General features: G+C 59.4%; 1 protein-coding gene across 1 annotated transcript; it reads left to right on the forward strand.

Annotated features, from left to right (window-relative positions):
* The first annotated feature begins 878 nt into the window (after window positions 1-878).
* Window positions 879-25650, forward strand: FAM163B (family with sequence similarity 163 member B). The gene is made up of 3 exons (XM_035016642.1): window positions 879-1090; window positions 24466-24581; window positions 25154-25650. The coding sequence occupies exons 2-3, from the start codon at window positions 24489-24491 to the stop codon at window positions 25553-25555; spliced, it is 495 nt and encodes a 164-aa protein (XP_034872533.1). The 5' UTR covers window positions 879-1090; window positions 24466-24488; the 3' UTR covers window positions 25556-25650.
* Window positions 25651-26438: the final 788 nt, after the last annotated feature.

Here is a 26438-nt window from a genome sequence, read left to right on the forward strand (position 1 = left end):
TGGCTTCAGCCTCCTCTTGAGTATCTATCTGCAGGAACAGAGGTCACTCACTGCCTCTTGGACACTCCTTTCGGGTGGAGGGACCTTATGTCAGGAAGCAACTAGCCCCATCTGTTCTCCTTCAACGTGCAACCATTGGTCCTAACTCTGTGCTTTGTGGTCCCAAGGAAGAAGTCTGCTCCCTTCCCTATGGATGCCCTCAGAGATCCAAAGGCAGCTAGCAGGCCCCAACCCCCCGCCAGCCCAGGGCGGGACAAGCACAGCCCTTTCTCTCCCTGGCTGGTGGTTGCTCACCAGAAATGGAAACAAACCATGAAACAGGCCAGAGTTTGCTGAGCACTCATTGTGTGCCAAGCCCCTGGACGTCCCTGCCCTGCATTCTCAGACCAACCTTACAGGCACCTCTGCGACCCATTTCAAAGATGAGAACCAGAAAGAGACTCCCCCACCCCCAGCTCCGGGGAAGGAACTTGCCCCAAGGTCGCACTGTGGGTAAGCACCAGCAGCTTCAGCCTGACTCCCAATCCCAACGCTGTGGAAACGGGGAGCGCCGGAAAGCAGGAGAAGAGCAACGGGAGCCCCCGCAGGGCGCGGGGCGGGGGCGGGGGTGCCCCCCAAGGCCGGAGGGAGGTCGCGCGGCCTCAGCCCCAGCCCCGAGGCGAACGAGCCGTCAGCACCACGGACAGCTCCCGGACCGCTCCCCGCAGCCCCCGACGGCGGCGCGCGCGGGGCCGGCGGCGCGCTCCCCGCCAGCTCGGGCGCGCGCCCTCCCGCCAGCGCGCGCCCCGCGCCCGGGACTGGGCTGGAGCCGCGCGTGCCGCTCGCAGGGAGCCAGACTGCGCGTCCCGAGCCGCGGCCGCAGCCGGAGCTAGCAAGGGGCTCCCGCCCCGGCACGCAGTCGCCTCCCGCGGGCCTCCGGGCCTCCCCAGCGCCAGCCTTGCCCGCCCGGCCCCAGCAGGCGCCGCAGCCCGTGGCCTGGGCAGGAGCGGCCGCCGGTAACTGCGCCCTGCCCGGGACGGACGCCGGACCGCCCCGTCACGTGCGCCCAAGTCCTCGGCCGGCCGGGGCAGCGCCGTTCCCATGGTTCAAGGTAAGGGCCGAGCGGGGCTGAGCGGTCGCGGGGCATGGGGGCCGAGGACGCCAAGGACGCAGGCAGGGAAGCCCCGGCTCGGTGTCCACCTCGGCTGGAGCACCCACTGCAGCCTGCCCGGCCGCCTGGAGCCGAGTCCCTGCCCCACACAGCAGCCCCGCCACACCACTTGTCCCATCTTGATCTTCCCTGGAAGTGCGCCCCTGGGGAGGAGGCTGTGGACTGCGAATGGGGACTCAGGTGGGCAGCAAGGGCCTGAGGGAGGCGGGCGACCCACTGTGCCAAGGGACACCTGGGCTCTGTCTTGGCCTGGGCATGAAGGAAATCGGGGAGAGAAAGTTTCCGAGGGGAGCCTGGCCTCCATTCTCTCTGGTGCCAGGAGCTAAGACCTTTCATTTACTGAGGCTTGCCTTCTACCAGACACCTGCTGGGCACCTTGCCTGCGAGTAATCATTCATTCAGTTCACCCAACACCCATGAGAAAGGGACATTGGTCCTATTTGACAAATGGGGAAACTGAGGCTCAGGGAAGTTTGATCACTTGTCAAAGGTCACACAGCCAGTAAGTGGTAGACCTGACCTCAAACACCCCATTGTCTGTCATTGCCACTGGCCTCACCCTCACCTTTGTCTGAAATCTCAGCTTAAATGGGGGAGAGGAGTACCAGACTGGCATTTGAGTTGTCCTAGCGAGGAATAAAAAGACTCTCCAAACACCAAAGATCCAAGAGAGATTTCCTGTCCACCCTCCTGGTTCAGCCACTTCCTCCCACCCAGTGTCCGGCACTCCCAAAGCCAAGGACCACATGGACACTAATGGTCCTGCCAGGGTGCATCTCATGGCAGCCCCCATGACTCAGTGACAAAAATCTCAAAAGTCAAGTTCGCTGACCCTTCTCGAGGATCAGGGAGTGTCCCAGAGGTCTTAGCCCCTGCATGCCCTGTTTCCACATTCCTCGGGAAGCTGGAGCTCAGGAGAGCCAGAGGAGACAACCTGTCAGCCTTCCCCCAGCATTCCCCTCAGCTCATGCCAGGACAGGCTCTTGGGGGGGAGGGGGCGTTTCCAGACGCCATGGGAACTTCCAACCCCAGAAAGTTTCCACTTGCTAGGACACATCCATCCCCCTCTGCCAGTGGCACAGGATATAGCCTAGGTGACCAGAGTTCTTCTTCCCTAAGCAGGTGGCTCAAGCACTTCCTGGGCCCAGGGGAGGGGTTGACTTTAGTCCTTTGTGCTCTGACTGCAAGCTTCCTCAGGAGCTCGGGTGCTGGGAACTTGTGACAAATTCATCTTGCTCCTGAGGCTGGGGCTCAGGCAATGTGGGGTTTTGTTCAATTTTTCATTTGGCAGTGGCCATTGGGCAACCTGCATGACAGGGTGAAAAAAACAGGGTGATCCTTGTACCCTGGTTCCTCCTGACTTCTGATTTCCCTGCCACCTGAGTGTCCAGCGGGGCTCACTGGTCTGGATTCACTTGAAAGTCTGGGAATTGGCCTCCTGAACGGTTTGGGAGTCTGGGAAGGACCCGCAGGCTCTCCCAGCCTCGGTGCCCAAAGGGTGTGTGGGGAAGAGTGCCTGGGGAGCTCTGGGGAGCATCGGCTGTTCTTTCTGGAGCTCACTGGCACTCTCTGCTGAGAGCCTGGCCTACAGAAGTGTCACAGCTTCTCAGCCTGGCCTCTCCAGGGGAGAGGGGAGGGCGTCCACCACAGAGCCTGTCCCAGCCTCTGAGGCTTCGAGCTCCCAGACATGCATTGCTTACACCAGCACAATCATCAAACATGAGTAAGGACACTTGGGGGCGGGGGGAGGGTGGGCACAGCTGGAGGAGCCAAGACTGATCTGCCCAGTTCTGTCCACCCTTCTAGGTGACCTTGGACAAGTCACTCTCCCTCTCTAGACCTCAGTCTCTCAACTGTGAAATGATGGAGTGGCTCATGTTATGCCCCCGATGGGCCATTACCACTCTGTTCACCCAAGCCTCGAACTGAGCGGTTAAGCCTGGGAGGAGCTGCAGTATTGAGGGAGGACAGAGGGGTTCTGAAATCTCCGGGCAAACCTGAGCCCAAGGCCCCCACTCAAATGATCACCCCAGGCTTGCATGTTTGGGGGCCGGCTCTAAATCGCTGACTGCTGATGCTGGTGCTGGGTGACTGATATGGCCCGGCCGGCCTGGAGGCTACACAGCAGGGCCCCACTCCTGCAGGGAGGCCCCTGGGTCTGCTCTACAGAGTGGAGGCAGGGAGATCCAGTGAGGAATAATTACAGTGCTCAGGAGGGGTGAGGGAGCAGGCGGCGCTGCGGGAGAGTTACTACGTCTCTGTAAATTGCTTCTGACTCCGGGCAGGAGGCAAGGCACAGTGGCAGCAGGGCCCCTGTCCTGGCCCCTGGGAGCTCCCGGCCCCACCACTGTCTCCAAAGTAGCGAGCCTGTGTCTATCCATCAGTAAGAGGCAGGTTGTGGATTCTGGGCTACCTCGGGCAAATCGCTCAGCCTCCTCGTGCGCAGAACTGAGGGTGCTTCTGGCTTCCCTGCCAGCATACGGCGGCCCCTGAGAAACTGGGCCTGCCCGAGGCGCTGGATGCCCCGAGTCTCTTCCCACAGTCTGCTCCACGGAGGCCAGGGCGACTGGGGGCTTCTCAGCCTTGCTTTGCTCTCCTCCTGGCCCTGGTTTTCCTTGCAGTGTCTCGATCCCTTTGGATTTGCTCCAAAGGGGATTTGACAAGCCCAGCCTCTTCAGCGTTTGCCAGCCCCTCTCCTTCCACCGCTGAGCGGAGAGTTTCCTGGGCGCGGGTGCGCTGGTTTCTCTTTTCAAAGCTCTTTGTTCCCTTGGGAATGAGGTCCCCTCCCTAAACAGGCTCAAGCTGGGGAGCCCTCCCCTGGGGCTTGGCCCAGCCCCCCGCCCCGGCTGGAGGCTGTCTAAGGATGGTAGGGGCTGCAGGAGGAATTCTAGGGGCACTGGCCACCTTGTCCCAGGGGGAGGGTGGGCTGCAGTAAGAGCCCCAAACTCACACTGAGGTTGGTTTCTGAGTCTGGTGTTGCTGCTTCCTGGCTGTGGGACGTGCTGGGCTGTGAAATGGGGACTGTGGCCCCTACTTCCTTGGGGGCCTTGCAGGATGAAACAGACGATCCTGGTGAGAGTCCTGGGGCCTCTGGAGTGGGGGAGCAAGGCGGGAGGTTAGATCAGGCAAGGCTTGTAAGCCCTGCTCCAGGGCTGGGTTTCTCCAGGGGTCCACAGAAATGACAGGCATCGTGAGCCTGGGAGGGACACGGCCAGATCCGGCCTCTAGAGAATGTTCTTGGGCTGCAATGTGAAAGATTGCTTGGAGAGAGTGAGGCTGGAGGCAGGAAGGCTCTGGAGGAGGTCACTGCCTCCAGTCAGAAGGGAAACCATGGAGGCCTGGACCAGGAGAGTAAGAAGTGGGCAGCAACACCATCCAACCGAGGCGGGGGCACCGGGACGCGCGTTGGGTGGTGGGAGGGGCCTGGGATGGAGCAAATAGCGGTCCTAGGGCACTCCTCTGCATGGGGCCGGGCCAGAGACCGGGGCGTGGCCGGACATGCAGGATGGGCCAGCGCACGCGGTGAGGACGCAGCCCCAGGGGCCCCCAGGGGGACTTTCTGTCCCAGCAACATCAGCACAGTGTCAGAAGTGCCCATCACCACCTGTGCTCAATGGTACTGCCTGTCCTCTGCGCGTGGTCCCCGCCCACCTTGGGCGCTTTCCATGGGAACGGGCCCTGGCCGCGCCTGGCCAGTCACTATACCCCTGTGGTCAGCTTTCCCAGGTGGCGGAGGTGGGAGGAGGCTGGGCCAGACGCGAGGCCCACGTGGAGGCCGGCCAGGCTCCCGGGGCTGCAGCCTCATCTGCCACATTCCCCCGCCACGAGGACAGGTTGGTAGAGTGGCAAGTGGATGAGAGCATTGGCCAATGGGGCTGACCAGAGCCATGTTTCTGCCCAAGCTGTGTGTCCCTGGTGAAGTGACTTAGCCTCTCTGGGCCTTGGGTTCTTTGGTGATAATATTAACATCTACCTCATAGGATGTGCCGGATTACGACTCAGCTGGCTGACTGGGGAGGGCAGTCCAGGCATGCTGCGCGCTAGCAGAAGCCTCTCTTCCAGGCCTGGTCCACCCCCAGGGCAGCCCCCATGGGTGCTTGTTTCCTGGCTCAGCCGCAGAGTGGCCTCAGGGCTGCCCAGCCTCGGGGCCACCCTGGCTCCCTGGCTACCGCCTGAGTCTGGGTTCTTCCCGACCGGATCCACAGTTTCTGCAAAGCAACAGCAACGGCAGAGGTGGCCCTTCGGGGCACTCCCAGGCTGGCCCCGGCCAGTGGGGCCCTCTGCTGGCCTGGGTCCTTGGAGAACAGTCCTCCCTCTTATGGTTGCTGTTGTTTGTCGTCATTTGCTGTACTTAGTTGCGCATCCCAGAGGAGCTTACATTGGAGCCGTGCTACCCCGGTGTGGTCTGCAAAGCAGCATCAGCGTCCCCGGGGACTTGCTGGGAGCGCAGATTCTCAGACCCCCTCCAGACCTTCTGCTTTAACAGGCTCCCCGGGTAATTCCTGTGCTCAGTGAGGTTTGAGACACACTGTTCTAGAAAACATGCTGTTCACCAAAACGGAAAACCGACTCCACCTGCAGAAAGCTACAGCAGGTAACTGTCTCCTCCAAGCCACTTACGTTTTCAGCTGATCTGTATTACATTTTAATGCACTAAAGGGATTTTTAAATAAAATACATTGATGCTGGCTCTAAAAGAAAAATCAAACCCTCCATTTGTTTGTTTTTCATGAAGTAAAAGCCGCGGGCGTCCCCCCTGTGACCCCCCCCCCCCCAGCGCTCGGCACCTGCCAGTCGTTTGCGTGCCGGCCACCCGGGCATCTTCTGGGGGCTTATCTGCGTGTGTTCCTGCCTTGCCCTTTTAGCAGCAGATCTGGATCCTCTCCCCGAGTCAGCACCCATCTTCTCATTCGTTCACCTGGCCCCACATTACTAAGCCGGGGTGTAGGTCATCCTGGGTTTTTGTTTGTGCTGGATAGTGTTATTGACTTGTTCACTGGTGTGATCCCAACAGGAAAGGATCTCGTGGCAGAAGGGGCCTCAGGGGGGTGCCCACTTGTGAATAGAATGAGACAGCAGGGCACGGGGCAGCTCTCGATGGATTGTAACATGGGTGTGCGGCAGCAGGCATCCCAGATTCAGAGGAAGATACCCCATGGGCCAGAAAGAGCAGTCAGGGAGGGCTTCCTGGAGGCGGAATTTGAACTAAGCCCTCAAGGAGGAGTATGGAGTGGGGAGGAGCAGGCGTGCTGGGGAGATGGGGTATTTCTGCCATCACTGGGATGCAGAACACCTGTCTGTTGACTTGGGCTGATAATCAGTGACTCACGGAAGATACCCTGACTTTCTCCAGCAGTCCACTCCCCGTGAGGGTGGGGGGACCCGGTTGGCCACTTCCTGGTGGTCTCATCGGCTTTGAGCCTCAAATCTGTTGTGATTGAAGTTGGCTTTCCCGTGCATCACCCCCTTTCATCCTCTGGTCTCTCTGCCCAGCCTCGAAAGGGCTCCCCACCATCCCGGTGCTGATGGGGCTTTGCTACAGACAAGTGAGGGACCCGCAGCAGAGCCCCCACCCCTGCCCCATGGCCCTGCCTCAACTCCAGAGCGCCAGCCAGCTTTGGCTTTGTGCTTCCTGCCCGTGCGTCCCCCTAGCGTTGGCTCGGGTTATTTTGCCAGACTGCTGGGAGCAGGAACAGGGGCTGCTCAGAGCACAGGAGTGTGTGTCCCAGGGTGTAGGAGGAGGCTGGGAAGCATCATTAGTGTGTCCCTGACACTTGGGGGGGGGGGGGGCGCTTGCCTCGCAGTGTCTGAATGTCACATTTACTCCCTGTTTTCCCAATTCTCCCATTTGCTGTTGGCAAATGCACTTACTCATTACCTTCGGGAACCTTCCTAAAGCAAAGATGCTCATTTTTCAGATTCCAAGGCAAGCACCGAGTCCAGACGCCCTTTCTCTGCAGGGCATCCCCCCTCCTCACTGCTCCCAGAGCCCAGCAGACCCCGCTGGCTTAGGGAAGGACCCACAGTTAGGGCCAGGACCCGCGTGTCTGTTGCTATCAGGGTCTCCCCTGGAAACATTGCAAAACCAGCAATGTCTTTGAGAGGGCTAACTCCGGGATATGATGATCCAATTTTGGTTCGAAGGGGGACAGTGAAAAAGTCTTCGCAGAAAAACAGCAACTTCTTTGTAACATTGTCAAATTGCGAGCTTCTGGTATTTACCTGTGTTTAGAGTTTGTTTGGTTAAAACATTCATTATACAGAAGGCTCCTGGCTCAGTGGGAACCCATTTACAAAATTAAAAATATAGTCAACTTTAATTTTACCTTCATGGAACTTCCCACATGAGAGTTTCCTCTAATTACCGAACAGATTTCTATTTCAAAAAGAAAATTTTTGGTTTACGACGCAGCGTCTTACATAATCACTTTTGTGGTAGATTTTGATTACCACTGGCTGTCTTGTTTTTCCCTGCACACCCTCTTCTCTCTGGAATTACCCCACCGTTGAACACGAGACCCGGGGGCAAGAGGGAGGCCTGGGAGCAGGTGGGTAGGGGTCCGGCATGGCTGCAGAACCTGTGGGATGCTCGAAAAAGGCACAAGGGTTAGGACTCCACAGCTCAGCCCAACCCCCATCGCAGGCTCCTCCCAGCTGGTGAGCTGAGATGCACTGTTGAGTCACTCTGCACCCTGGTTTCCTGGTCTGTAGAAACGGGATGGTTGTATCCCTCCTGCAGGGTGGTGGTGAGGATTCTTCGTCACCCGGTAGGAGCGTGACAGAGGGAGCCTGGGGCTAGATTCTGGGGTCTCTGAGCACGGTGGGTGGCAGGTCCTGTTGCATGACACCCATGGTGGATCTCAGGTTCCCCATCGGCGTGTGCAGCTGAGGGTCAGTACCCTGCTTCCATCCCATCCCAGCTGAGGGCAGAGCCCAGACCCCCACTGCAGCCCAGAGGGCCCTGCATGCCACAGACCCTGCTAACCCCCCAGCCTCCTCACTGGCCTGTCTGCCCCACTGTGCTCCTGCATGTCGGCTCACTTCCCACTCTGGAACACGCCCAGAACCTTCCTCCCTGGGGGTCCTCCTGCCTACTCCCCTCTCTTCCTGGACGAGCTCTCCTGGCTCGTGAGGGTCTCGGCGTCCACGGTGTACTTCAGGATTGCATCCCTGACCCCACGGCACCTCGCTGGAGGTCAGCCCCATGACACACACCCTCGGACCGCATGTGACACTGGCTCTGTGCATCTTCCCAACTGGTCTCCCTCTGCACACGGGCCGGGGAGCCTCTGGAGGAGGGCACCTGTTGATGCTGTTCACCCATGAACCGAGCACCTGGCACGGTGCCTGGCACAGAGATAGGAGCACTTGGTAGATATTTGTCGGACGGCTGGAAGCTTTTTGGGCCGTTCTGCGGCCCAACCTCGTCTGCCAGGGGCTGGAGCAGCTTCTGCCTGGCCTCTCCCTGGACCGAGACCCCCCCCACATTTAGAGTCACAAAGGACATCTCTTTTCCCACCAGAAGCTTCCCTCCGAACACTCAGAACCTCCTCGGGGAGGAAGGGGCTCAGAGTGTTCCAGAAACGGAAGTAAGCCAGTGTGGCAAGAGCATGGCCGGCTGCGAAGCTGTTCGGGGGTCAGCGGGGTCTGCTCGGGGCAGCGCCTGGCGTTTTCCAGCTGCAGGAATGTCATGGTGGGGGCAGGCCTGGGGCTGGCGGGTCTCCCTCAGTCAGGCCTCAGCCCCCGGCCAGGCCCCCGGGGTTAATGCTGCCATTCTTCATTGACAACAACTGCTGGTTCAAAAAAAAAAAAAAATCACTTAATCTGCAAGACGCACTCTTTCAACAACACGCCTACACTCACTGAAAATGGCTGAGCCCAGTTTTCTTACAAAGGGAAGTTGATGTAAAACAAGTTGCTTCAGGCAGGGTCTTTGCTGAAGCCCGGGCCACCAAAGACTGCTGGGGGGGGGGCAGAGTTGCCCCCAGAAGTTTCTAACGGAGCCACTGAATTAGCTGCAACAGCAGAGCCTCGTGGAGGGGGCCGAGGCGGGTCTGTGGTCCGTGCCCGGGGCCCGCCTGGCGGGCAGTCGAGCGCCGGGAACTGCGTCAGATGAACGAAGAAATTGGGGGTGGGGGTGCTGGGCAGAGGGTTGGCAGCTTCCCTTGGAGGCCTCTGCCCCCAGGACGGCAGGTGCGTGGGCAGGTGGGGCCTCCTGGGGGCCCTCGTGCCTTGTACTTGGAGATGACTTGAGGTGACCCCCAGGGAAGAGCGAAAAGCCTGGAAAGTGGCCAGAAGCCAGAGGTGACGCTGCCCTCCTCCCTTCCCTGAGGGTGTGTATCCAAACACTCAGGCTGACCGTCTTGGATGAACTGCGATTTCCAGACGGAAATCTCCATCAGGGTTCATTGAGCAGGTGATTAAACCAGGTAACGTCCAAATCTAAGGGGGAAAGTGGGGGACTCTTAGATTCCAAGCATCATTATTCAGATGTACTGATTCTCTGAGCCGCGTGGCTCTCAGTTTCTGTGAGTCCATCATTCCACCGCCTCGCCTGACCTCTCCTCCCAGGCTCCAGTCGTCCTCTGGCTGTCCGCCGCCCTCTGGCTCCCCACCCCACATGAGACCCTGCCTGGAGCCCCAGCGCAGAAGGGGGGGCCTGCCTTAAATGATCTGCACTGACCTCAGGCAAAGACAGGGATCCAGGGATCTCCCTGGTAGGTGCCAGGTCCCCTGGAGGGCATCTGAACTCCCAGGGGAATGCCCAGACAGGGATGGTGCCGCCCCCAGCCCGCCCCCAGCTGCTGCACCGTCCAGCCAGTCCCTCTGGGACCACCAGGTCGCTCGACTCACCTTTGCCTGGGCTCATCTGTTGTTCCACACACACACGCATACACACACACACACACACACGCATGTATTTATTCAGGGACAGCAGAGAATTGCAATTCAAGACAGGCAAGTGACGGCAAAGCCATAGGTAAGTCCCGAATTGCAATTCCATATATGTATATATATATTCTGAATAGACCCATTTTGCTAGTAAAATAACCGGCTCTCCTATTTTTAAGGTTAGCGGTATACACCCACACATGGAGGCACACAGCACCGGGATGACAGGTGGCACTGCCTGATTGCAGCAGGGCAAGGCTGGCCCCGGCCCCCCATGGGCCCCGAGCTGTCCTGGCTGAGGCAGCGGTGCCAGGGCAGTCAGCGTGCGCGGGGTCGCCTGAGGTGGGGACACAGGAGGAAGCCTGGGAGTTGGACAGGTGCGGCCGCACTCCACCGACCCCCTCCCCGGGGTGACCCCACCTGTGAATAAGGATGAGGACTCCTGTCTTCCTAACTCATGGGGCTGCTCTTGGGGTAGATGCTGAAAATTCATCTTAAACAGCAGGGAGCTGTCCAGACACAGGTGGTGTTCTGGGTAGCTGCCGAATCCGTCCTGGGGAGCGTGGGGAGAGAGCTGACAGTTCCCGCTCGCTCCCTCCCTCGCTCCCTCCTTCCCTCCCTCCAGTCCAGCAGCCAGGTCCAAGTGCCCTGGCCTGTTGGGTTAAGGAGAGCCCACCTCCTTCCCTAAGTTCATGCAGCTTACCACGGCGCCCATGGAAACTGCGGTAACCGTGTGAACCGCTAGAACGCATATGTGTGTGTTTGGTTTATTGTTTTCAAAAACCTTATGCAGATTTCTCTTCTGCTTTTACACTCCTGTGAGGAGAGGGGAGGTGAATAAAGGCACAGGGTTGTCCTATAGAACATGCCTCGCACCTCCTACGCTCACTCTGCAGGGCCTGGGTCCAGGACGTTGGGGTCCCCAGTGGGGAGAGCCCCTGAAGGGCCGCTGCTCCCTCCACCTGGGCTTCCCCCAAAACAAGCCAGATTCCCAGTCCCCTATGAACAGAGTCTTTCCCCCAGGACTCCCCAACCTGTGCTCGGGTTGGGCCACTGGAGACCCAGACCCAATGAGAAGATAAGAATCTTCCAGCAATAGATCCGGAGGGCGTGCCCTGGCCTGGAGCCGGACTGTGGGCCCTGCCCTCCAGGACTGGGGAGTCAAGAAGAAGATATGGTACTCATGCTACTCTTTATTTCATCTTAATTTCAGAAAGATCTTTGCTGGACAGAAGATTCTAGGTTGGGGTGTTTTCCCTACTTTACACCTGCCGCCCACTGTCTCCTGGTTCCCACCGCTCTCACCGCAAAGTCCGCGCGTGGCTCTCCCACTTTGTTGCTCGTGGGCCTTTGTCTCTTCCTTCGATTTTCATGTCATTGCTCGTTCTAGACAATTTGCTCAGGACGGTTCCTCCGTGCTCCTGGTGTTTCTTGTGTGTGGAGTGTTTCGGATCTAAGTTTCAGCCAGTGTTTCTTCTCACTGGACCTCTGTCCGCGTGGGCCTCCCTGTGGGGGCGCCGGTCCCATGGGCTCTGGGCGCCCCCGCACCTCCCGAAGCCCTGCTCCCTCACTCAGGGTTTGTCTCTGTGCAGGTTCATTTTGGCGGTTTCTCCCCGCGTCTCCAAACCACTTCTTCCACGGCATCTAATCTAACATTAATCCCATCCGGTGTATTTGTCATCGGAACTGGAGCCTTTTTTTTTTTTTTTTTTAATCTCTAGAAATTTGGTTTGGTTCTTTCTAACGTCGTCTGTGTTTCTACTTGACGCGCCCAGTCTCCCCTCCCGCATTCGGACCACGGCGGTGACAGTTGTCGGAACTATTTTAATGTCCTGGCCTCCTAAGCCTATCACCTGTGTCATTTCTGGGTTAGTTCCGAGGGATTGACTTTTCTCCTCGTTATGGATCGTACTGTGGGCTTCCCTGCATGCCAGGTAACTTTCCACTGGATGCCAGACGTGGCGGATTTCACCGTATGCCGCTCTGCCAGCTTTGTTCTGGGGTGCGGCTGTTATTTGGAAACAGTTTGATTGTTTCAGCTCTAGCTTTTAGGCTTCATTGGGCGGGACCAGAGCAACACTCAGTCCGGCCCTTCTGGGTTATGAACCTCTCCTCTGAGAGCTGGGAGCAGGAACTGGACCTGTGTGAGCATTGAGTAGTGTTCTCTAGAATCCTTTACAGTGGTTCTCTCTCTGACCTCAGGTAGACTTGGTGCACATCCCAAGGTGAGGTTGAATGATCTAGAAAGCATTTCGGGAAGGAAAGGGCACCAAACTGCAGCAGGCAGAAAAGTGAGCACCAGAGCTCCGTGAAGGCTGTTCAGGAGCAGACAGACCCTGCGGGACCGCCCACATCCCGCCCTGTGCCCTTTCCTTCTACTGCTCTTATGCACCAGCTCCTGGAGCCCACCTTGCTCTGCCTGCCTCCGGGCCTTTGCACTTGCTGTTTCAAAGGTGGGGGGACCCAGAGCAGAAACCAGGATGCCATAGAAACTTAATGAATATTTGCTGTTGAACTGTTCATAAACTATAAATGCCAAGGACATAGTATGGACAGTGAGTGCTATTAGATCCCAGAAGCTCCTGGACCAGTGAGGGCCACGCGGTGAAGCCTGCATCAGGGCCCAGCACCTCCTGGGCCCCCCAGGGAGGGGCGCCCCCAGTGCAGCCCAGGTCCCGGGGGGGTGCCCCTTGCATGGCAGGCAGTATAGGACATCCACAGGTGTCTGCAGTCCCAACCCAGAAGGCCTGGCTCCTGGGCCCGCCCCTGGGACCCTCACATATTTGGCCTGGGGCAGGGCTGGGCGATGAGCTGCCCAGGTGGTCCTGATGTGCAGCCTGGGGCCAGCCTGTCGCTCCCCCGGGGGCCTCGTTAAAGCACAGGTTCCCACTGTTCCTGAGCAGGGTTCAGGGTGGGACCTGGATTCTGGTTTCACCAGCTGGGGATGTTCTGAGTGAAGAAGTCACAGGCCCAGAGCAGCCTCAGGAGCTGATTGTCTGCAGGGCGGCCAGGTTGGTGGCCGAGGAGGGCAGAGGGAGGCCCTGGGGGCAGAGAGGTTGGTTTTCTGTTCTACAAGAGCTGGGCTCTCTGTGATCGGGAGCCACCCCCCGCCACAACCTGCCCCCCCACCTTGCCTCCTCCTGGAAGCCTGCCTGATCACTGCACCGACCCTCTGCCCTGAACTGCTCACGAGCAGTCACCATCCCTGCAGGGGACAGAGGGCCCAGTGCCCCCGGCCCCTCCCCAGGCCCTGGGAGTGGGACCCAGCTGGCTGCCAGTGACTGACGAGGTGCTTGCCCAATCCCGTGAGATGCCAGAGGCAGCCGGCCTTTCTGAAAAAGGCCCCCATGTCCTCTCCCGGCCCCCGGTTCTGCCTCTTGCCAGCTGTGCACCCTTGGGCAGGTGACATCATCTCCATGACCCCCAGTTTTCTCATCTATGAACCCCAAGGATGATGATGAGGCTCGAATGGGGCAATGCGTGCATCCCCCCCACAGCACCAGGAGTCAGGCGTCAGCGCCCTCCAGGAGCGCTCTCGGAGCCACGGGCCTTCCCCGGGGCACAAGGCCAGAGCAAGGACCAGAAGCAGATGTGCTCAGGGTCTCCTCAGTCTCCCCCTCCCGAAATTCATCTACGGCCCCAAAGTCTCCCCTCCGCTTTTGCCTCCCCCGGCGTTCAGCTCCCAAGGGCACCGCCTTGGCTGGTGACTCATTCCACAGGCGTATATGGAGCTCTTGCGGTTTGCCAGGGCCCGTGCATCAAGGTGACGCCTGACTGAGCTCGCAGTCAAGGAGGCAGCTCACGATGCAGAAGATGGGCCAGGCCCACGGAAGAGGGTCATTAGGGTTTCATCAAACTCGAGGTGCCGAGCCGTAGGGATGGGCAAAGGCCTGGAGTCAGATCCTGGCTGTGCTTCCTCCTTGTGTCCAGACCCGGACGCACCGTGCTCTCTGTGCCTGTGTCCCTGTCTTCACATGGGGACGCTCAGGGGGCCTGGGCGGAGAGTGTCCATGAGGGTTAAGTGACATATCAAGAGTAGAGCCTTCAGGTCAGGGCTGGGACGTGGTGTGTGTTTAATGAACGGAAGCTCCGACCGCGCTCCGTCCAGTGCACCTCCAACCTCTGACCTGGGCCCAGGAGCAGCACTCAGTTCTCGGAAGAGGAAGCTGAAAACAGAAAAAGAAATTTAAGGCAAGCAGCAGAAAGGGTTTTGCAAACCCAGCTTCTACCCATTGTTACTCTTAAGGGAGAGAAAAAGGCAGCCCGACTGCAGCTGAGCTGGTGCTCACCCTCCCGACCTGCCCAGGAGACTCGGGGGGGCAGGCAGGTCCAGGAAGTGAGGGCCACAGTGGCGAGACCCCACCCCCTTCCTCCCCAAGCTCAGGGCCTGTTCAGTGGGGGCTCGCCAACTGGACCCAACCCCATTCCAATCCCCCCTATTTCGGAGCCCTCACTGTGTCCTTGTGCTGTGCTGACCCCTAGTGACAGAAGGGCATAGGAAACGTGGCAAACCGGGCTCTTGCCTTCATGGGGCTTGTAGTCGGACGGGGCAAGGAGGAGAATGCACCCCTGTCCCGTCCCTCCCACTTTTAGGCAAGCCTTGGGGGGCAGCCAGGAGGAGGGAAAAGACCAGACACCAGCTTTGGGGTGGCACACCAAAGTTCAACCCTGCTCCCCCACCCCAAACCACGTGACCCCCTGTGCACTTCTCTGGCTCTGTTTCCTTGTCTGTGAAATGGGGTGATGATAAATCTGCTCAGACTGTCCAGGGATTAAAGATGTTGGTGAAGGGTGTCACGCCCCGCCTGGCACAAAGGGTGCTCAGGACAAGATAATGTGCTTCTTACTAATGTGAGGTACTGGGGAGCTCCCCGGGGTATGTGAGGGAGGTAGTGACTTGTCCAGACAGGTTGAGGAACCCCAGCAGGGCAACATGGGCAGGAGGGTTGGGGGGAACCCCAGGCAGCCTCTCCGCGGTGTTGGAGGCACTTGGGCATGAACTGTGAGCGTCTACAGACACACATACGTCCTTCAGACCACGGGAGGTCAGACAGGAGAGGTCCGGGGGCGGCTGGGGCCCCAGGGCCAGACACTGCTGAGCTCAACATCAGACAATGGGCGCCTTGCCTCCTCTTCCCACCCCCACCCCCACCCCCACCTCGGGGCCCAAGGATCGGGTTCAGGGTCGCTGGCCAGTGCCCAGCCCTGGTTTTGTGGCACACATCCAGGGTGACTCTGGGCAGGACTCCCTTCTCTGGGGGGCCCGGCCACCTGTCTGACACACCACCAAGCCTGGTCGCCACAGAGCCGGGGGAGCCAGCCTTACCTCACCCCACGTCTCCCTGCACACCGAGTGTCCGCTCCTCTGGACAAGCAGGACAAAGTGCTGAGGCGGGGCCTCTGGGACCGACTGCAACAGTGACAGCTCAGACTTGAATTAATTTTGGAGCAGGCTCGGAGGGCAAGGAACAGCGTGGTAGCCTGCCTCTAAAAGGGCCCCACAGGCCGGCCCTTCCACGGGCATGATTGGGTGCTGCCCGCTGCCCCCAAAGGACCAGGAGGACGTGGGTGGCTTTGGCGGGGCTCTGTGACAGAGGCCAGGAGGGCCTTCCCGAAGGTTCCTGAGGAAGGGGACAGCGACCGCCTGGGGACGGTGCCAGAGGGGGCAGGAAGGCCACCCAGTTGGGGGTGCCCTATTTCCCAGGCAGCAGGGAGGCTGAGCTGCCTGGCCAGTCCTGGTGGGGCTGGCAGAGCAGCTTCCTTCAGTTTCCCGGCCGTGGCCCAGGCGCCCCAGCCACCCAGGGCCTGGGGTCTGCGCTGAGTCCTCTCCGCACGGTGCATGGCTTCGCCTTTGCCGCCTCAGCCACATCCACAGTAGGCCCGGAAGGGACACCAAGACCAGAGGTCCCTGCTTGCTCGGTGGGTTGCTTCATTTTTCCAGCCTCGGTTTACCCCCGGACTATGTGGGTGGGGTCATCTTGCAAAGAGATGCATCTGCTCCTTGCTTCCCACGTGGCCTGGGGAGAGCGGGTAGGGGGGCCACCCAGGGGGGAGTCGAGGGGAAAAAGAAGCTGGATGAACCATCCTGCTAGGCGCACGGCCGTTCTTATTAAGGCTCCTGGCTCTGCCCGGGTCCATCCTGGAAGTTCCCGTTGATTCTTCGAGAGCTCCCAGTCCCCCACACTCACTCATCACAGTTCCTCTGAGCATTGAGCACCTACTGTGCTCACTGGGCTGGGTAGTGGGAACAGAGCCGGGAACCCCAGGCAAGGCCCTGCTCCCCCAGCGCTGACCCCAGCGGGGGGGCTCTTCAGCGGGGGTCTGGGGAGAACTTCTGGAAGTCTGTGAACCCCAGAAATGGCCAGCACCTTGTGCTCTTCCTGGCAGTCCCTGAAGGAGCCCATAGCGTGCAGCAGGCCAGCCCAGGGCATCCTCGGCTTCCTGAACACCAGCTCCCAGCTGTGCCTGGCAGCACCAGGCCCCGTTCCCCCCCCAGCCCGGCCATTCTCTGGCCTCCACCTGGTGGTGGGCACAGGCCTGGCTCGCTGGGCCCTGCATCAGGTGGGCCTGCAGTTCGGGGAGCTTGGAGAGGAGATCTCCAGGGACTGCTGGGAACCGCCCCTCCAGGCCCTGCGCCGCCAGCCTGGCCCAGCCCAGCCCAGCCAGGCTCTGGAGAATATCCTGAGACCAGCCACAGGGCTGCTGAGCACTTCCCTGTCTATTTATTACCAAACCCAGGAATCTGGGAGCCCGCGGAGCGTGAAATTAGGAACAAATGTGGAGGAGGTCTAGACAGGAACTCCGCGGCCACTCTCACTCGCGGACCACGGGGCCCCTGGGCTTCCAGGTAGCAGGAGTGCTTTTGTAACCAGACAGATGTGTTTGTGGAGGAAAAGGCGGGCTGGCTCTCCATAAGCCCTTGACGAGACAGCAGGTTGGGGAAAGGCCTGCGGGGGGTAGGCAGGACCCTCCGCCAGGCTCCCCTAGCCTCGGTTTCCCCATCTGGAAGCCAGTGGTGCTTGTTACACAAGCAGATTCCAAGGCCCCCCTTGTAGACCCAGAGAAGCCTGGGCATCCGCGTGTGTGTCCCAGGCTCCCCCACGTTCTGGTGCCTGGTGGGTTTGGAAGTCACTGGTCGAGAAGAGCCAGAGGCCCGGCCGGGGCGCAAGGATGCCGGGCTCGGCTTCTCCTTGGCTCCTAAAGGAGCACCAGGCCTCTCAGGTGAACGCGGCGGACAGAAGCCTCATGGGCGTTGCTGTGTGCCCTGCGCCTTGCAAGGCTTGGGGCTGGGGCGGGGGGGATCGCGCAAGAGGAACAGAGGAAAACAGGAGTCTGAAACTCGGTGTGGGACGTGTGGTCCAGATGGCAGCTGCGCGGGGGTCTTCTGCCAGAGGAAGGTGGTTATGGGGAGGGGGCTCCGTGGGGGGGGAGGCAGGTGGAGGCTGGCGTCTGGCTCTGCTGCCAGGTGTTTCCTGCTCCCCGCCCCCGACACCACCCCGTTTGGTCTTCCTGCTCGGAGACAACCCGAGCTCATAAAGCAGTGCGCCCGCCTGCCTGCCCGCCGGGGAGACTGGCTACCCGGCCCCCTCCCCACAGACCCTAGGGGTGGGGGTGGGGGTGCATAGACGGGCCCCATCTCACAGCCTGTCCCTGTAAAAACCGAGGGTGGGGACAGGGAAGCAAAGCCGTTTATAAAGCTTTAAAACCGTTTATGGTCCCAGGGGGCAGATTAACAATTCAGCACGATCCCCGCCAAACCGTCTTGGCTGGCAGGGCAGTGAAGACTTTAGGGAGAGCCCAGGAGGAACCTCCACCAGGCTGTCACTGCGTCTGCCAGCACCTCTCCGCCTCCCAACCTTTGCTTTGCTGTCCCTCCTCCCATGGCCATCCCCTTCCTCCGCCAGCCCAGCCAGTCCCTCCTTCCAGGGAGCATCCTGGGGTCCCCCCAGGGCAGGCCACCTGTCTCCAGCCCTGCCCCCCAAAGCCCTCCGTTGGTCTCTTGGGCACTCAGCATAGCCATGCTCGGGACACAAGTGTCCAGGGGCCACTGGGCCAGCCCAGTTTCTTCCAGGCTCCCAGGGAAGCATGCACCCAGCGTGTCCGAAGCAATCCGCTCGGCCCACCCTGGGGGATGCCATCTTGATTTACGGCCTGGACCTGTGGCTGGCGCTGTTTTACCTCTGTGATCCTCAAACTCTTTCCTGCATCTCTATCACCCCAGCCCTTGGTAGGCTGGGCTGGTTAAAGATACAAACCTAGATGTTTCACGTCCGGAGCTGCCGGAATGGGTGTCTAAACCCTGCCATACCCATATTACGGAATAAGGAAACTGAGGCCCAGGGAGAGGCCTCTGACCCAGGGTGACCAGCAAGTGTATGGCAGGACTTTCCTCACCTGCCCCCCATCTTGGGCAGGACGAGGGCCCCTCGGGCTCATCACCATGGTGTCCGGCCGGGCAGTCCCCAGGCACGGGAAGGAGGTCTGAAAGGCGACGGTCCAGCAAGGATGGCAGGTGTGAGGGTCGGAGAAGCAGGCGTCTGGCTGCTCTTCCTCCGCGAACTCACTGTGAGGTCATGGACGAGCCACACCCACTGCTCACACTGGCCTCAGCCTCTCTGTCCATCCCAGCACTGGCATTTCTAGGATGGAGAAGTTCAAGAAGGCTTCCTGGAGGAAAATGCAGCATGCTCTGGGCCCTGATGGTAGTGTAGGCCCTGGGAGGGCAGAGGGCAGGGATCCTGGGGGTGGGCAGGGCCAGGGCAGAGGGGTGGCAGGAGGGCGGGGCCGAGGGAGGCCATGTCCCTCGGAGGGGGTGTTTGGAGTTAACTGTGGACTGATGTCAGGCCGGGGCGCCAGCGGCGCTGCCAGCCATGTGCGCGTCTGCTGGCCGGGCCTGGCCCCGGGACTGGCGCCCGCCGCGGGCGTTGCTGCCCCTCGGCATGCGTGTATCTGCAGAGCGAGGCTGAGACGCTCCAGCTGGACGCGGCCGGGGTGTCGGAGCCGTGGCTGCTGACAGCCCTGGGCGCCTGGCCTGCGCCGGCACCCTTCCCATCACGCCACCAGGCTGCCGGCCGCTGGAGGGGCCCTGAGAGCCGGGCCGAGCAAGGGGCCTCCTGGATCTCAGACGCGGGAGAGGGGCCCTGTGGCCACCACGGCCACCCTCCAACGTCCTCCCAGGCCTGCCAGAGGCGGTAGAGCCAGGGAGGGACACGTGTATTAACAAGAGCAATCAGCACAGTACGCCGGCCGGCCAGTGGGATCCTTGATGTCCTCGTCACAGCACCCAGGAGAGAACTGAGGCACGGAGCCAGCCCCGTGCTTGCAACTAGCCGGAGGGAGAAGCAGGCTGGCTCTAGGGGGTCTGCTGGGTGCTGGGTGCTGGGATCGCTGAACTGCCCAGCAGAGCTTAATCCCTGCATGACCTCTCTTGACTTCTTGCGAGCTGAGTAAGTTCCCTCACTGACAAAGTAGGAGCATAATTACCTTTTGGGGTATAAAGAGCAGAAACGCAGGCAAGGTGACACAGTCATAGAATGAGTCTGTCTGCGGATACGGGGAAGGACACGCACTTCCTCCAGTCAGGACCGCAGCTCGGCTCTCTCTGGGCACCGGCGTCCTTCCACTCTCCGCCCTGCACACCCCCGCCCCCGCCCAGGACCAGCTCCTCGGGCCGTCGCACACGTGGCTGGAAGCACCTGTGTCTCTGCCTTACATCAGGTGATCAGCAGGGACTGGTCAGGGCTGGGTCCCAGGCCCATCTCTTAGGAGAGAGGGGAGGACTGGCTCAGCCTGGGGCACACGTCCACCCCGACCCCGGCAAGCGACGGCCAGAGGGCTGGCAGCCGGGATCCACACGCGCTGTCGAGGGCCAGGCTTGGAGAGGAGACCAGGGGCCGGCCAACGCCCTGAAACCCAGAGGCTGCGGGGCTTTGCATGGTTGGGGGCAACAGGGGCTCAGCTCAGTTCCAAGATGTGATGATATGGCAGGTCTGACCTCCACCCTGACCCCAAAACTACTAGTGCTGGGACCTCTGCCAACCTTGGTTTGCTCATCTTCAAACGTGGGAACCACCACACCTGCGGGGTCTCCCGAAGAGGGGGGTCCCGCCTGACAAGCGCTGGGCAGGATGGGGGGGAGGCCGATGCCCTCTGGGCCTGGGAGGCCCTGGATTCCAGGTGGTGGGCCGTGGGGCCTCTATGGCTTCAGGCTGCAATGGGCCCTATTTGCCAGAATGGTGTTCCCGGATCAGCCCACCCTGACGGGGCGCTGGGGTTTGGCTGGGTCGCCAGAAATGGGCCTGCTCTTCTCTGGACCTGACTCCTCGTCTACAAAGTCAGGGTCCCAATGCTGGCTCTGCCCTCCCATGGCACCATGGACCCTAGGGAGGGCTGCCTGGGGTCCATTCCCCTGCCGCCTTATGGCCACTTCAGGGTAAGGCTGAGGTGGGCTGTGGCATCCTGGGAGCCCCACAGGAGGGCAGGGAGCAGGGGAGTCGGGCCAGCAGCTGTCGGCTGTGCTTGGTCTCACCTCAGCAAAAAGCGTAAAATGCATCTGGACAGCAGGCCTGGCCCCTGCCCAGCATCCCCCCGCCAGCCGCCTCGCCTGCACACCCAGCTCCCTGGATCTGGCCCCAGGTCGGCCTGCACCCTTGGCAGGGCCAGCAGGCCAGCTGGCCTCAGCCGCCCCGGGGGCCAAGGCGGGTGGGAGCTGCCTGGCAGGGTGCCCAGGAATGTGGGGGTCCCCGGGGCTCCTGCCTTGTCTGTGTGGCCTGCACTGTGTCTTCCTGACTTGGGCCCTGTCTGCACCTCTGTCTGAATTTGGAGCTGTCTGTGAGTCTGCGTCTCGTTGTCTCATCACTTTGGGTCTGTCCAGATCTGCCTTTCTGTCTGTCTGTCTGTCTGTCCAGAGTCTGGGTTCCCACCCCAGCCTTGCCGCTGAGGCACAGTGTTGCCTGGAAAGACTCTCCATGTCGGTACATGGTCGTGCTCCCCGCCATCTGTAGACGGGGTGCTGGCCTTCCTGCCCAGCCTGGCCCCCTCCCCAGCTAGCTGCAGAGTCTGCAGGGAAACCCCTACACCTTCCACCTCACCTCACCCCTCCTACACTGCTGCCCGAGTGCAGGGGCCCAGCCCCTCCCTCCCCACACACCAACTGCTCAGATCTTGAGTCTCCGAATGAAAATCCCATGTCAATTCTCACACATTCCTGGAAGGGGAAAAATGGGCCCAGATTCCAGCAAGTTTTTGGCAAGGTTTATCAAAAAACTTCAGAAACGTGCACACCATAAAGCTATTTGTTGCACATTCCTGTAATCTTTTAAAGTAGGAAATAATGCAAATGCTCACCCATAGAGCCTGGTTGAGGAAGCTCAGCTTCCCCACACTATGGGGCAGCAGGCTCTGCAGGGGTCCCTGGGGATGTTCAGTGTGACCAGGGCGCATATGGTCCATGCAGTGATAGATGGCCTGGGGAGATGGGGAAGGGGCAGAAAGTATATACAGAATGCCATTTTGGAGTAAGAGAAGGAAGGAACTACATATTCGCTTATATTTTTAGAAAGAAGCAATGGGAGGTAAACCCAGAACTAAGTAAAATTGTCCCCTCTGGGGCAAAGCAGGGGAGAGGTGGGAAGGGAGACCTCTCTGCACCTGGTTTTATGCTTTTGACTTTGGAACCAAATGTTTTCTACCATTTAAAGGCAAAACTAAATCAATTAAAAAAAAAAAAAAAGTAAGAACTAACTGGAATAAATGAGTCTGAGTATCAAGTTGGTGGAAAAACCATCCTAAGAATTATCTCAAGTGACTTTGAGACAGTTTTTTTTTAACTATCCACCCCTCAGGGGGTAAGGACAAAAAAGAGGAACAAGTACGTATCCTGTTCCATTCAGTGGATGTGTTAGTAAAAATATTGGTAATGTTATTTTTAAATTATTATATGTAATAGGGAAAAACAAGGAATAAAGTCAATATAAACTCCATGTTTTATTTTTCTTTTCCTAAAAAAAAAAAAGTATTCCCTGGCTGTGGTGTCTGAAAAAGCATAGAACCAATGAAAACTCAGGAACAGCAAGCACCCTTAGTGCTCAGACTATGTTCTCTACCAACCACTTCCCACTAAGAGACCCAGGCTGTCACAGAGGAACAGTGGGTCCCAAGGCCAAGATGAGCTGGGACATCTTGTGCCTGAAAGCCAAATATTATCAAGGATTAGTGGGGGGTCCTATCAAAATGACACAGGAGTGGGCGCCTGGGTGGCTCAGTTGGTTAAGCGACTGCCTTCGGCTCAGGTCATGATCCTGGAGTCCCGGGATCGAGTCCCGCATCGGGCTCCCTGCTCAGCAGGGAGTCTGCTTCTCCCTCTGGCCTTCCTCCCTCTCATGCTCTCTGTCTCTCATTCTCTCTCTCTCAAATAAATAAATAAAATCTGAAAAAAAAAAAAAAAGACACAGGAGTGAACGTGGAAGGGCCTCCAAACCCACAGTCCCAATGGGGTCATCTGAACACCAAGAAGTACATTAAATATATAAAAATCAGTGAGATCAAAGTGATACTAGGAAACCACCACACACCTCTTGGGGAGCCGACATATTCTGGAAATTGATAAGGAAGTGAGCATCCGGGCCTTTCCCCTGCAGCCTGTATTTTAGGATAACCGTGTAGGTATTAGGGAAAGTTCTTTAGAGAAGAATCAGAGTTGAGAAATGCAGGAGAGATGATAGTGTTTGAAATGTCACTCTCTGCAGCCCCTAATGAAGTAATGGATCTAAGTAACAATCTCCAAAGGCTGCTAAATCGATTAGGTGGAGGGCCAATAAGGAACCTTCCACTGGAGGAACCGGGCTGACAGCAGCTGAACCCCACCGGTTATTCTCGACATGACGACGAGAGGACGGAGTCTCAGTCCCTGGAAGCGATGTGATAGGAAGCCAGTTTAGAAGACAAAACAGTGATAGAGGCACCACGTCCAGTGCCACTCAAGGAGACCCAGCCCCCTCTAGTACATGGAAAATTCTGTCAGAGAAATGACCCAGTTTCTTCGATAAACAACCTGGGGCAGGGAGTGGGCGAGGAGAGTGGAGGGAACTGAAATGTTCTAGAGTCAAAAGAGCCAAACGCAACTGGATGCTGATTTGAACAAACCAACTGTAAAAAGACATTTTGGAGCTGATGGAAGGAAGCTGAACACAGACTGGGTATTTTTTTTTTTTAAGTCTTCATCTGTCAGATTTTGCACTAAACTGATATGCTCTGGGATTTCCTTTCATATCCTCGATTCCACCACCCACCCACCCCCCGCCCACGCCATGTCCCTGCAAAAGAGGGATGGCAAATGGGAACGGGGAATGCTGGAGCCAGCGACTCCTGGCTTGTAGGAGAGGCTTGCTAGCCATCCAGGAACTTTGCAAGCCAGTTGTCAAACCTTTGTAACTTGAACCAGGCCATAGTGAGAAGGGGCATCAGCTACTGCTCTAAGCGGGGCGCTTTGATTCTGGAACGGGTTTATCGGCGCCCGGGTGGGCGGACAGAACAGCTAGCAAGACGGTAGCTAATGACGCACGTTCGTTCTGCTTTTGTTTCTGTGACTTGTGCCGTGATATAGAGTTTACAAAGGGGCCTGTCCTTTGGCCTAGAAAGCCCACTTCTAAGAATTTATCCGCAAAGAGGAACTGAAGTAGGCCATGGCTCGGATGACTCCAATCACTTAGCTACAAGAACGCTTACTGAAAAACATCCACTTTGAATATTTCTCTTTAATGTAAACAACCTAAATATCAAAAAAGGATTGGTTGTCGGTTGTCAGCCGTTGAAAGGTGACAGAGTTCCGGAGCGTGTTCCATACACAACAGTGTGGCGTATTTAACGCCCCTGAACGGTACGCTTCACATGGTTACGATGGCAGACCACGTTATATGTATTTTAGCCCAGCTAAAAATTTTAAAGAAAACAGGTCGGTTATGTCATACAATGGAATATGCCTAGAAATCATGTCGTGGAAGGAAATGTAATGATATGGAAAAATAAGGATGATCTTGTTAGGTTACAAAACCATATGTTCAGCTTGACTGTGTTTGGGTGAATTTAAAAATGCGTGAGCTCGGGAGAGCCGGCTGGAAGGGCGCCATTCCCTGAGAGCGTGCTACGCTGAGTGCTGAAGTGCGTGCTCATGGAATCTTCTCGGAGCCCCTGGAGCCAGGCTGGGGCATGCCACTAGCATCAGCCCCTCCAGATGTGGAAGCCAGGCCCCGGAGAGGGAGGGGCAGAGCCCGCCTGGGTCTCCTCCTGCCCCTGCCTCCTGCCTGCATGCCGGGGGGTGTTTGGTCTCCCCCTTTCAGCCAGTGTCCTCAACTTTCCAAGCTCTAAGGGGTTGCTTTTGCAGCGAGGAAGCAATGATGCAGTGAAGCTGGTGGCGTGTGTTGCAGGCTGTTGATGGAGAAGGGGGCGGATGACAGCCGGGACAGTGGTCATCACCGGGGGCATCTTGGCGACTGTGATTCTGCTCTGCATCATCGCTGTTCTGTGCTACTGTCGGCTCCAGGTAGTCCCGGGGCGCCGGGGGGGTGCGAGGAGGGAGCCCCCCACCCCCGCGCTCGCGAGGGCTGGGGACCAGGAAGAGGGGGAGGGTCAGGTCCTGCAGAAGGCGCAAGCAGACAGCCCTGGCCTGGGTCCCAGCTGTGGGGGCTCAGGATGTGGCCACCTGGCTCCCCTCACCCAGGGCTCCCCAGACTCCCTGCAAGGGGAGGCCACTGAGGCTCAGGGAGGATAAGGCAGGAGAGCGGGGGTGGGTGCCTGCGCCGTGCTACTCGCCCCACCCCGCCCATCCCGTAGGGCCCCCCACGTCTCCCTGAGGGGAGGGGAAGCCATAAGTGCAGGGCGAGGCAGCACAGCCCGGCGCCCATCTTCGGGCCGCTTGACCCTTCTGTGCCTCAGTTTCCCCACCTGCAAAATGGCGATGATCCTCGTGCCTGCCTCCCGCTGCGGTGGGGATGAAACCAGCCCGTTCCTCCCTGCGGCGCTCGGCAGGGGGCCCGGCCTGAGCGTGCCCCGAAGTGTGGCCACTGCGCGGGGGGCGTGGGCGGGAGCCGGGGGTCACCAGCCCTCTGCCTGCAGTACTATTGCTGCAAGAAGGACGAGTCGGAGGAGGACGAGGAGGAGCCTGACTTCGCCGTGCACTCGCACCTGCCCCCGCTGCCCTGCGGCCGCAACCTCGTGCTGACCAACGGGCCGGCGGTCTACCCGGCCGCCTCCACCTCCTTCAGCCAGAAGACCCCGCAGGCCCGCGCCCTCTGCCGCAGCTGCTCCCACTACGAGCCACCCGCCTTCTTCCTGCAGGAGCCCGAGGACGAGGGCGTGCGCAACGGCGGGGAGCGCGTGGCCTACCAGAGCATCGGCCAGGAGGACGCGGAGCTGCCGCCCGGGAGCCTTGGGGGGCTGCAGGCGCTCAACCCCAACCGCCTGTCGGCCATGCGGGAGGCCTTCTCCCGGAGCCGTAGCATCAGCACAGACGTCTGAGCGGCCCGCCCGCCCGACGGGGCCCCAGACCATGGTGGGGTCCCCGGGCCGCATCGGCCTGGCCCCGGGCCAGGACCAGGGCCCGGCCCAGCCCTCCTCGCCTCCCTGTCACCACGGGGCCCGTGGGGGAGCTCCGCGGCTCACGGCACGGATGAGGCCCTGTGAGCACACGCGTGGCCGCCAGGGGTAGGGGCTGCGGGGCCTTGGGGCTGGAAGGCAGGCAGGCGCAGGCGAGGGGTGGTTCCCGGGTGTCAGGCTGCAGGGCAAGGCAGGGCTCTGGCGGGGGACCCCGGGCTCCTGACGGTGAGGCTGCCTTTCAGTGAAGCCGCCGTGGAGCGTGGCCCCCGGCCCGGCCCCGGGGACGTGGCCATCCCTGGCTGCGAGACCTGACCCCGTCCCCTCCCCTCCCTGGGCCTCCGCTTTCCCACCTGTTCAAGGAGGAGGGGTGACTGGCGATGCCACTGGCCCGGTAGCAAGTGCAGACCGAGTATTCTGTCCTGGAAAGGGCGCCGCTGTCCCCCCCCCCACGCCCCCCTCCCACACACACCCCTGGCTTCCAGGGCCAGGCTGCTGAGACACTCTTTGGGCAGGCCTCACTGCAGATGCCCTAGATGAGTTTCAGGGGCGGCCGGGCCCTCGCCATTCACAGCCGCACCTGGGTTTTTGGCGACAGAGGGAGGCACAGAGGGACGAAGAGGCCACATGCCGACCACCTGCTTCAAGAGTGTCCACACCACGATACGCGCCCCCTTCTGAAGCTGCGGTGTGGTGGCAGACAGAGCCAGGAACAGGACCAGAAAGACCCACTATCTCCCCATGAGGCTTGGGACAGGCCCTCCTACCCACTGGGCCTCAGCCTCCGGGGGCCCTTCAAGCTCTGGTC

The sequence above is a fragment of the Mirounga leonina genome, unplaced genomic scaffold (assembly GCF_011800145.1).
Source record: "Mirounga leonina isolate KUSES-001 unplaced genomic scaffold, KU_Mleo_1.0 Mir_170, whole genome shotgun sequence".
Lineage (NCBI taxonomy): Eukaryota > Metazoa > Chordata > Mammalia > Carnivora > Phocidae > Mirounga > Mirounga leonina.

Bases quoted from the DNA above. Each gene is read 5' to 3' on its own strand.
- FAM163B (XM_035016642.1), top strand. From the start codon at position 24,489: ATGACAGCCGGGACAGTGGTCATCACCGGGGGCATCTTGGCGACTGTG. The intron at 24,582-25,153 runs GTAGTCCCGGGG...CTCTGCCTGCAG, and splicing joins TGTGCTACTGTCGGCTCCAG to TACTATTGCTGCAAGAAGGA.